The following is a 12,013-nucleotide window of genomic DNA, read 5'->3' on the forward strand; positions in this document are numbered from 1 at the left end:
ACCATAACTCTGCAACCGTTGTAAAAAAAAATAAAAAAAAAAATAAAAATTTAATCAGCTGTTCTCCAAAACACCCACAATGTGACAGCAACTTCCAAGCAAAGACAACCACGTTTGGCAACGGATCAATCACAGGCAAGAAATGACAGACATGCTTGGTCAGAGAAAAAAAAAAGATAAATGACTGGCAGAATACATTTACAATGCAGTACTTAGGGCTTACTACTGTGTAAATGTTCTTGATTTTTTTTTTAAAGTTCATGATTTCCTTTTTTCAAATGTTATTTATGTTAGAGGTTGACTATGTTTGGTTAGGAAGACATGTGAAATGAAATGATCTGCATTTATATAGCAGTCAAAATAAATAGGTGGAATGTTATTTTCTGATGATTTATTTTGAAAATTGTCTAGACAACTATTTCAATGAGCTTGAAGTGCTATCTAGTGCATTTAATAAGTGGATAGGTACTTCTTTCGATAAAGTAGTGGAAAAGTAAAAACAAAGCTCGCCATAAGATGGTGCTGTTTTCTCTAGGTTTGGCATTTCAATATGGTTGAGTATTAACAAAGACAAAACTAGCACAGAAAATGTACTTAAGAAAAAAAAACGAAAACCGCATCAAAATCGCAACACTGGTCTGAAAAATCTCAATTAGTTTTTTTCTTTTTTTTTCAAAATCGTGCAGCCATACAGTGTAATAACACAATGTTACTGCTATGTTATTACTGTTGCTTATGAATATATGCTAACGAGTAGATGCTAACTATCTATATATACTATATGTTAACAAGTACATGATATCAAGTCAATGCTAATGACTACATGCTAACGACTACATGTTAACAAGTACATGATAATCAAGTCCGTGCTAATGACTACATGCTAACGACGAGATGGTAAAGAGTAGATGCTAACAACTAAATGCTAATGACTACATGCTAATGAGTAGGTACTAAAGAGAATGTTAAAAAAACTATATGCCAACTATTACATGCTAACGACTACATGCTATCATGCTAATTGAAAAAGAATAGACCCAATTAATTTGTTTAATTTTAAGATAGTGTTATTACTATATCATTAGTGTATCTAAGAACAACATGATAATGAGTTGATGCTAAAAAGTATATCCTAAGGACCACAACCTAACGACTAGATGGGAGAGCCCAGCCCCAACTATAAAATTTGCTGTGGGAATTGTCTATTTAGCTTTAAAATTGCAAGACTTTTATCTTCCTACTATTCCTAGTTAAGAAGTTATGGTGATTCATCATGATGATGTTATTGTGTAAAATTGTGAGGTGACATTTTGGCAAACAATAACTGACCAGAAAGAGAACCTGCACCAGGCTGCAGTCGAGCTTCTCCACCACGCATTCTAGCTGGACTGCGTTGAGTGCCACCTTGAGTTTCAATCCCGGCATGCATTTGGCCATGGCGGGGTAGGGCCAATCTTCTAAATAATCCCTCAGGAAGCCAGCGTGGGATGCAGTGCTGATGTCATCTGTCGGGTCTCCTACTACCAAAACACAAAGAAGAGTGGAAATATGCTCCCTTTGAATAGTGACCTTTTATATGTGAAACCCATACTGATTACTAGCATTAAATGGATGCGATAACCAATAACCAATATTCATTTGCCATAAACGCTTACAAATTGGTGTAAGAATTTTTTAATAATGCAAAAGGAAGCAAAATATTTGTTAGAAATTGAAATAAAACGTATGTATCTTTCTACTCTGGTCATATCCCTCGAGAGGGGTGACCTACAGCAAGACAAACGCATAAATAAAAACAAAGGAAAAAATAAAAACTAACAAAAAAAATAAAAAAGGGAAAAAGTAGCAAAAAACACACATATTATTAATTTTTTTTTGACCATGGCCAACCCAAATGCCCAAACAAGTTAAGCACCTCGGCCCCCAAGTTGGTCATGCTTTCGTCCCTCCAGATGAAACGGGACACAGGAAAGCGGCCATGTCACTCGGTTCAGGGTGACACAACACACTCTTCTGTTCAACAGCAGGGCCCGAGAGCTTTCACTGGTTTACCCCTGCCGCATCATACAGATGCCCTGCCCATCCCTTAAAATGCGTCCAAACATCCCACTATCCTTTCACAACACCTCTCCACTCAGTACTATCACCAACAAGAGATTAACTACATTTAGACCTCTTTCCTCCAGTGCACTCATAACACCATCCATCCACGTCAATCGCGGCCTTCTTCTTGGTTTTCCTTCCATTTGCTTCCATCTGCTCTGTGGATCCTATTCAACATTCGCTCCTCAATCATCCTCTCCAAACCAACCAAGTACTCTCTTAGCCACACGCTTGCTCAGTTACACTACTACTCCAGTTCTGTCTCTCACAATTGATCTCAAACACATTTAATTTCCTTCTCAAATCTGCGTTCAGGCTCAAAGTCTCTGCACCATACAACGCAGTCGGCACAATCACACTCTCATACAGTGCTCTCTTAACATCCATACTCATGTTACTCATCACTCTCATCAGAGCACCCAAAACCTTGCTTCCTTGATTCACCCTGTGCAATACCTCGCACTCCATTTCACCAACTGCAGCCACATCACAACCCAAGTACATAAAGCCTTCAACTTCTTCCAGCAGCTGTCCATTCAACCTTACTTCTAATGCCATGCCCACTCCATCCCGTGAACACTTCATCACCTTACTCTTCCCAACATTCACACATAACTTACGCCTCTTCCCTCAGACTCTTCTTATAACTAGCCCTCCACGATCCATCTATTCTCAGTTTTCCTTCCACATAAAAATGATCAGACATACCACTTATTACTGTCATGATTGCCCTATTTGGAACACCTGTGGCAGCTTGATTGGCGCCAACAGCCCGGACAAGCTGATTGGTGGCCACACCCTTCTTAAGCCCCTGTCTTCTGTTCAAACTTTGTCGAACGTTTGCGAGCTGTTGTGTTTTCACTCAGTGCGCGTTTTCGTCCGACTCCATCCCTGCCAAACCTGTTTTCTGCCTGATTCCCGTTTTCGACCCATTTCTGAACCTGACTACACCTGTTCTGCCTGCCGCTTGCCTACGACAACATTTACAAACTCGACATCGTCTCTGATCTCCAGCCCTGGTCAAACGACGTGCCATTCCCGCCTGCCTTCTTCTGACACGGAAGTGTCATCCCTGCCTTGCTCGATTCCGCTCTCCGCCAGTCCTCGGATCAAGCAATCAAGCAAGCCTAAAATCTCACTCTCTTTCAATAAAATTTAAGAAACGCATGCAATTGAGTCCTGAGTCCGTTATGGTCTGTGACAATTTCACCTCTGTCAACAAGCACATCCAACAATCTACTAAACATCCCTTTCCTAACTACAACATAGTCCATCAGTGCTCTGTCCACCATCTCACCACCATCCACTCTGACAGAAGTATACTTATTCACGTCCCTCTTTTTAAACTATGTATTTGCAATCACCAACTAATTTTCCACATATAACTCAATCAATTTCTTCCCCCTCTCATTTCCTCCTGGTACTCTATATTTACCAACCACATTTTCAACCATTCCATCACCCACTCTAGCATTCAGGTCACCTAGTATTACCACTTTCCACCCTTCTTTTACACTTCACAGGACTAATCTTTCACTTAAAACAAAAACTAACAGTAAAGAAAAATAAATTCAGCTTGGCAGCAACTCGTATAAACAGTAAATAATAACTTCAATAGCTCCCCAATTATTTTTACAATAAATAAATAAAGATGTTGATACGACTAATATGAATTTAATTCATTCAAGTGCATCAACGTTTTAACAGAGCTCACATGTTGAAAAGTGTGGCCACAGCTGTTTTAGAGCTAGTTTGATGAACTACTGTTATGGTAACAGCTAATCACTCAGCCTTCCCCACTTTAGCGTGCTTTTTATGCTCTCTCTCAATCACAAACACACACGCTTGGTTGATGAAACAATAGTATGATAATATATCGGTCTTCACCGGAATGTGCTTCCCTTAAACAAGTTAACTACACTTTTTACGCTTTTCTACCACAGCATAACCTTTTTAAAATCATAATATTATCAGCGGTCTTGATTCACAGGCATGTCGCTCTAACGTTATTCTTCTGGCTTCAGTGGCTAGATTTGAACTTACTATCACAGTATTTTTTCACAGTACCGGAGATGAAAGTTAGAGAATGGGGAAAACAGAAAGTCGTCCTAAAAGATACAAAAAAACGTAAAAAGGCACAATGAGAGAAACAAATCTTTGGTGTATCTGATAATGAATCAGGCTTTGAAGGACGTTAAATAAAAACATTGTACATTTGATGTGGGTATTGTGTTCAGAGTTTACATAGTCGATAATTGATTTTAATCATGGCCGCACATATTCAACGTTTGTCACTTACAATGTTTAATTTGAGCTGAAAAAAAAATATATAATAAAATAATTACCAATATTAAATCGCTTTCTGTTTTTTTAACTTGATTTTCTAGCGTTATTCAGGTTTTTGTTGTAGTTTTGAAGTCAGGTTTATTGGGTTGTCAAGTCAAGTCAAGTCATTTTTATTTGTATAGCCCTGCTTCGTGTCATTTTTCAGTCATTTTAGGGTTGTTATTTTTGTTTTTTGGGGTCTTTTTTGCTTCTTTCGTGATCATTTTTTGGGCGTCTTAGTGGTTGACTTTTGGTTGCTTATTCAGATTGTTTTTCGGGTTAGTTTTTTTCCAATTGTTTATTTTAGTCGATTTTTATAAATTTTCTTACGTTTTTTTGCCACACTTATTCAACGGTTGTTACAATGCTTAGTTTGAGCAGGAAAAAAGTGAAACAAAATTTTGTACCAATATCTAATCAATTTCCTTATTCTGATTGATTTTTGGGCGTTTTTGGGTCGTTTTTCACGAGGGAGTTTTTTTTGTAGTTTTGTGGTCGGTTTCAATGATTTTTGGATCGTTTTTAGGTCGGTTTTTCTTTGGTAATTTTTATGTCACTTTAGTCATTCTTTTCAGTCGTCTTCAGTCATTGTTGGATCATTTTTGTTTTTCGGGGGGTAATTTTTGGGTCGTTTTTTGCATTGTTTTTCAAGGTATTTTATCTGGCCCTCGAGAGAACACTGAAACTCGAGATTAGGTGCAGTTTTAAATATGTCCACTTGATGTCACCAGGCGCCACTCACTAGCAACCCTAGCTGTATTTCTTTCTTTCTCACTCTCTGTGTTGCTCTATTTCTAATCAAATCAAATTTATTTGTAAAGCACTTTTCAGGCAAAAAAATGCCACTCAAAGTGCTGTATAAAAACATTTTGCATACAACAAGACTGTTAAATCCCCACTGATATACTTTTTCTCTCTTTCTCTCTCTTCTCCTGTCTCTCTTTATCTCTTTTTTGTCTTTTTCTTTGCCCTTTCTCTTTTCTTTCTTTCTCTTTGTCTTTCTCTTTTCCTTTATATCTTTCCTTCCCTCTCGCTTTTTGCCCTTTCTCTCGTCGTCTCCCTTTGGCTTTCTCTTTCTCCTTACTTTGCATTCTCTCTTCTTGCTTTTTCTCTTTGTCTTTCTCTTTGTCTTCTGTTAGCTTGCTAATAGTATCACTAATTCTATTATTTGGGGCTAAGGTGTGCGCCAAATTGGAATCAGTGCAGCCCCTTTGAGACTCCTTGTGATTAAGAGCTATACAAAAAAACAAGACTTGACTCTCTCCTCTCTGGTTTTTCTTTCTTCTCTGGCTGTTTCCCTTTTGGTTTCTCTTTCTCTTTTTCCCTTTCTCTGTCTTTCTCTCTTTGTCCTTCTCTCTCTGTCTTTCCCGCTTTCTCTCCATTTTTCTCTTTGTCCTTCTCTCTCTATCTCACTTTCTATCTCTCTCTTTGTCCTTTTCTCACCTTTCCTCTCTATATTCCTCTCCTTTTCTCTTTTTTCTATCTTTTTCATTTTATCTATATCTCTCTTGCCTTCTCTTTTTCTCTCTTTCTTTCACTTTTAATCTACTAGTCTTATCCCCCTTGAGAATGTTTTTCTACCATGTGGCACCCCGAGCTAAAATAAATTTGACACCCCTGATTTAAAACAATCAATGCATTAAGAATAAGAACCATTTGAGATTCAATCCCTTGACCAGAAAAACTTACAAGGTCTGCACACCAGGTGGAGGTGAAGTAAGCCCACGTACACCACAGACCCGTCGTCAATAAAGACCAAAAACCTAAAAATAAAAAGTGAATTGCAGAAAAAGAGGCAGCTCGGGCACAGTGTGTGGCCCCCGGAGTCCCACCTATGAACATTTCTTTTGCTGGGGAGCTCGGCCACAATGCCGGGGAAGTAGATGTCATTGCTGTCGCGGCCCACTACCACTCGGGCCCCAACGAAAAGCTCGTCCAGGGTGGCAGTGCCCACCCATGCAAGGTGGTGCGCCGATACTAAGCGCTTTGCCCTGTCGCCAAAGTGCACCAGGTACTTTAGTTTCTGCTCACCTAGAGAAGGAGGTACAACATAGGACCGCCATGACAATTAATGTAAAATAAACATTTAACAAATGACCAAGTAATAAAACAAAAACTATAATAAAAGGCCAAAAATGACCCAAAAGATGACCAACAAAAAACAAACAATAAGCGACCTCAAGACTACAGACCAAAAAATGTTAAAAAAAAATTACAAAAAAAAAAAACAAAAACAAAAAACAGAAAAACATAAACACAAATACAAAAACCACCATATACTCAACCAAAATGCCCCAAGGGAAAAACGATAAACTCATTGCCTCCCTGCTTGGCGCTCAGCATTAAGGGTTGGAATTGGGGGGTTTGGTCACCTAATGACTCCCAACACAGCAGTTGGGTCTGAAATGGCGGCGCCCTGTTTAGGTGCTGCTGCATCGGCTCGCTACAGTTTAACTGTACGGGTCAGGTGTATCGACATTTCGTTCTGTGTGCATGGTTACAAAGAATGACAATAAAGGTAAATTTCTCTTCTTCTTCTTCTTCTAAAAGCGACCAAGAAAAAGGACCATACAACAAGCACAAAGTGACACCAAAAACGTCCAAAAATGATTAAAAACATGACCAAAGACAACCCTAAACAAAACCAAATTCACGTCCAAAACGACCAATAAAAGGCCAAAAAGTCACTGACAAAAACTGCAAAAATGGGACAAAATCACAACAAAAAAAACGTCCCAATACTAAAATGTGTCCAAAACACATCTATAAAATACACACAATAGAAGGCTAAAAACAACCCAAAATGACCCCAAACACTAACAAAAAGGGAACCCGCCCAAAAAAGTAAAAAAAAAAGACTAAAAACACAACGAAAAATAAAAACAAATTCACATTCCAAAAATTGACCAACAAAAGGACAAAAAGATCAAATAACTTTGAAAAAACAACAACAAAAATGACCTAAAGCATAACCCCTAAAAACGACCTGAAAACAAAAGACGAAAAAATGGACAAAAATTGTCAAAAACCACAAAAAAAATAACAAAACCACAAATATGACATAAAATGAGTAAAAACATAACAAAAAGTGACCCAAAACACATAATTGATGATTGAAAAAACCAGAAACCCAATCAAAAAACGATTCCAAAATTAAGAGGTGATTATGTATGTAAATAAAAGTGTCTCCCTACCGATCTGTACGCTTTTCTTGACTTTTCCCCGCTGCCAACACGTTCTCATCTTCTTGGCCAGGACGGCCATGCCCGCTTCTATCTTAGCCTCAGGCACTTTTTTGGGCACCTTGGTGCCCGCGTCCGCCTGGCAGCAGGTGGTGATGATGCACACCTCACTTGTACCTGAAACAGCCCGCAAATGACCTTTCAAAATAAAGTAAAAACCAAGCACGGGCAGGATTTTAAGTACCGGAGGAAGAAGGTCGGACATAGGCAGCTTCTTCTTCGTGGTCTGCTTTTCTTTTCTGTTCTTCTCTGTTGGTTTTGTCGCCTGATTGGTTATTTTCACTTTGTGTGTCCACCGTCTCGTTCTCGGTCTCATTCCCCATTAAACAATTTCCAGAAGAATTTTTTGCCTTTTTGTGTTTGGTCATAAAGCATTCTGCCGTATCGGCAAGAGTCTTGTCCTCTGTCAAATTCCTTTCACTTAAGATTGGTTTTTCCTTCTTGTGATTGGTCGGCACACATTCTGCTGTCTCGCTTACGGTCTCATCTTCAATTGACCTGCTTTCACTTGAAGATTTGTTTGCCTTCTTGTGTTTGGTGGGCACACATTCCGCTGCCTCGTTAAGAGTGTCGTCCTCTGTAGAACTACTTTCATTTAAGAATGTTTTTGCCTTCTTGTGATTGGTTGGCACACATTCTGCCGTTTTATTAATGGTGTTGTCTTCTATAGAACTGCTTTCACTTAAGAAAATGTTTGCCTTCTTGTGATTGGTGGGCACATATTCCCTTGTCTTGTTAAAAGTCTTGTCCTCCATTGATCTCCTTTCACCTAAGATTGTTTTTGCCTTCTTGTGATTGGTCGGCACGCATTCCGCCGTCTTGATCACGGTCTCATCTTCTATCGAACTGCTTTCACTAAAGATTCTTTTCGCCTTCTTGTGATTGGTAGGCACACATTGCGTCTCGTTAAGAGTCTCGTCCTCTGTCGAACTGCTTTCACCCAAGATTGTTTTCAATTTATTGTGATTGGTCGGCACGCACTCTGCCGTCTCATTCATGGTGTTGTCTTCTATAGAACCGCTTTCACTTAGGAACGTTTTTGCTTTCTTGTTATTGGTCGGCACACATGTCCTGGATCTTTTTCCCAGCTTGACGGGCCATCTCGTCTTAATTCGCGGCCTATTGCTCTTTGACAGTTTCATCAGAAAACGGGACTCCTGGTTGGACGCCGCCGGGCTTTGGCGTTCACTCTCGAGATTTTCAGGGGAGACTTGGAGCAAACCCCGAAGTTGATGAGGGGGAATTCTTCTCAAGACCACCTTGGCAACCTTGGGACCATCGTTGTCCTCCGAAATGCAGCCTGGTGCTGGACTACAACTTCCTGAAGAAAAACTGCAAACGCTTAACTCGGACTGAAAAGAGATTCCTGCGAAAGGAGTGAAGCAAAAATGAGCTCAACCAATGGAAACATGTTCTCGGAAGCAATTGTAATTTACCATCCCCGTCGTCTATTTTCTCCTCGTCAGATTGGGGATACTCCCAACCCAGAAGAGAATAAGTCTCCTTGACGACGGCTTCGCAAGCTGCCAACCAGCTGCAAGACAATAACATTTACATTTAAAAATAAACATTTTGAGAGGGAAAGTGTGGATCCATCTTTTTTTCTAGTTACTCAAAATATTCCGACAACAGGATGCACCAGATTAAAAGATGCATGGACAAATTTAAGGAAGAAACTTATATTTGTCTTTGTACAAGCCATACCGGATATTAAGAAGCAGGTTTAAACAGCAATAAAAATGTACTCATTCTTGTCCATTTCACACATTTTGAAAAAAATCAGCGAGAAAATGTCTAGTACAGAAGAGTAACACATAGAGAGATAGACACTGGGATAAAACTTGATCCTATCCATCCACTTTATCTATCGATCGATCGATCTATACAACCATCTACCTACCTTATATTACCTTATCGACTTACCTACATATTCAATTTACCTATCTACTGCATCTACCTACCTAATCTACTTACCTACCTGCCTAATTTACTTACCTACCAACCTAATCTACGTTTCAATATATGCAACTACCTAATCTACTTACCTACATCATCTATTTACCTACCTAACCGACCTACCAACCTCACATACTTACCTACCTACTCTATTTACCTACCTAACTACCAAACATAGTTATTTACCTACGTACCTAACCTACTTAGGTTGGATAAGTAAGTAACAATCTCTACATTGTTCTATGCTGTATTCTGATTCAACAGTTCGGAAGGAGGCCTAGAGTCTTATCGAACCACCTGCAGGATTCAGTCCGGACAAGACTGGTGTGAAGCTGGTGCCTTGGAAAATTTCCACCAACTTCTGTGTTTCGCCCCTCTGGTGTATGAATGATTGTCAGCCGTTTTGAAGGCCCAGAACAGTAATTTGTATTTATTTTATTCGTTTATTCTATTGCAATAAAAACTTCAAACTACTAACTCCAGCGCTTGTCTTTACTCCTCACGTCTCGAACGTTGATTCAAAAATCTGTCCTCCTTGGACCGGAAAAATAAATCAATATTTTTCTCCACTAAAGAAGTTTAACTAACCATGGTGGAAAATCATTTTTAAAAACATGAATGATTTTCAACGCCAGAACAAATTTGCTCGCTATTGAACTGTAAGCACCTTCACAACCATTGAGGAGTATAGCATAAATAAGTACCATAATCCCTCGTTTTTGGCAGGGTTTGAGTTCCAAAAAATGAAATAACCCAGAGTCTCTCCAGTTTATCTTTTTTCAAAAGGTATTAAATTCTTATCAAACATCTACCTATTTCATCACGAGTGAGATACCTGGTGACCAGTGTTCCCTCTAAGCTGTGCGTGTGCGCAAATGCGCACTGCTCGCACATTCTCAGCGCACAAAAAAATCTAGCCAGCGCGAAAAATGAGGGCTCAAATTACTTATTAAGAAGCGACTTAAGTCAAAGTTACAGTGAAGGTAAAAATACACGGGTTCCCCTGACGTTGTGTCCTAAATGCGGTATTTTGAAGTCGAACGAAGATGAGTAAAGTTAGTAGAGTATGTTGAGAACCGGATTCTTCGGCTCGGCTCACTAAAAAGGAACCGGCTCTTTCGGTCCTAAACAGCTCTTCGGGTTGTTTTTGCTTCTTTAATCCCAACATGACCAAATATTAAGTAAAATTATGCACAAAATGACTTAAAGGAAGGGGGGATAGAACAAAAAAAAAAAATACCAAAATGAAAAAGTAGTGAAAAGCTGAGAAAAAAAGAAACAAAAGGAAGAGAAAAAAAGAAGGAAACATCTAGAAAAAAGCCAGAAAAAAAGAAAAGAAATGTAGGAAAAAAGGAAATAGAGAACAAAAAGAAAAAAGTAACAGCTCGGAAAAAATAAAAACACAATGAGATTTTTTTAAAGGAATTTTTAAAAAAAGTAGAAAAAAAACACCGAAAAAATAATAAAAAGTTTGGGTTGCATTCAAATAATTTCCAATTATATCAAGTGAATCTTGTTGCCAACATTGTACTTCCACTAAAAAATGTGATTAAGTACAGTTCTGTATCTTACAACCGACTAAATAAGCCCCCAAAAATGTTAATATTATGCGACAAAATATATCAGGAAATAAAAAGAAATGGATATCTTGTGAAATAATTGTAAGAAGAAACAACATTTGTAGGCCGTACAACCTTTGCAATAGTACATGAGTCAATTAATTCAAACGAGAAAAATAATTTTGCATTGCCGGAAACTCAGCAAATTTGTAACTTAATGTCAAGTTTTGGACATGTTTGATAATTAATTATCTTGCCACACTTGGGATTATGGTGGCTCACTGTTGTTTCAAGCGTTGCTCACCGACTTTGTGTGAACGCTCAGACCCGTGGAAAATTAGAGGGAACATTGCTGGTGACTATTCCTTAAAATGCGATATTATTCAATAAATTTGGTCTTGTGGTAAGGGGCCCTCTCCCTCTGGGAGGTGTAAGAATTCTCACACTGTAGTCGCCTCTTACGTCACGCAGCGGACCAAAGTGGAGGGAGTGAGGGGACTGGGGATCGTTTCCTCTCTATCTCTACCCCCTAAGAGACAGCAAGGCAAAGAAAGGGGGCAGGAGACCGAAAAGTCTCGCAAACCCTAGTTATAGGGCAGGGGTCGGGAACCTATGGCTCGGGAGCCATATATGGCTCTTTTGATGACGGCATCTGGCTCTCCGAAAATTTCTGAACGAAACAAATCAATCAATAATTTTACTAATAATGTTACTTTAGCAAAATAAATAATAATAATAAAGTCAGAAAAAAACATGTCAAAAAAAAAAACATACATTTTAATTTATATATATTTTCACCTGCAACTTTTCGTTCAGGCACGCAGCTAA

At 38.8% G+C, this 12,013-nt stretch overlaps 1 protein-coding gene across 4 annotated transcripts in view; it reads right to left on the bottom strand.

Moving 5' to 3' along the window:
- Nucleotides 1-12,013, bottom strand: part of setdb1a (SET domain bifurcated histone lysine methyltransferase 1a) — a 39,498-nt gene that overhangs the window by 4,773 nt on the left and 22,712 nt on the right. Inside the window, exons 2-7 of one of the 4 annotated variants that reach the window (XM_088328305.1) lie at nt 9,107-9,204; nt 7,855-9,036; nt 7,623-7,787; nt 6,261-6,459; nt 6,118-6,191; nt 1,330-1,520 (exon numbers count right to left, since the gene is read on the bottom strand). In XM_088328305.1, coding sequence (XP_088184431.1) covers nt 1,330-1,520; nt 6,118-6,191; nt 6,261-6,459; nt 7,623-7,787; nt 7,855-9,036; nt 9,107-9,204 — 1,909 coding nt within the window. Of the gene's footprint in view, nt 1-1,329; nt 1,521-6,117; nt 6,192-6,260; nt 6,460-7,622; nt 7,788-7,854; nt 9,037-9,106; nt 9,205-12,013 lie in introns of those variants that run through there. The other 3 variants (XM_088328308.1, XM_088328307.1, XM_088328306.1) reach the window with 3 other exon arrangements.

This window comes from Urocampus carinirostris, chromosome 2, assembly GCF_059441175.1.
Source record: "Urocampus carinirostris isolate Australia breed hairy pipefish chromosome 2, RoL_Ucar_1.0, whole genome shotgun sequence".
Taxonomy (NCBI): Eukaryota; Metazoa; Chordata; class Actinopteri; order Syngnathiformes; family Syngnathidae; genus Urocampus; species Urocampus carinirostris.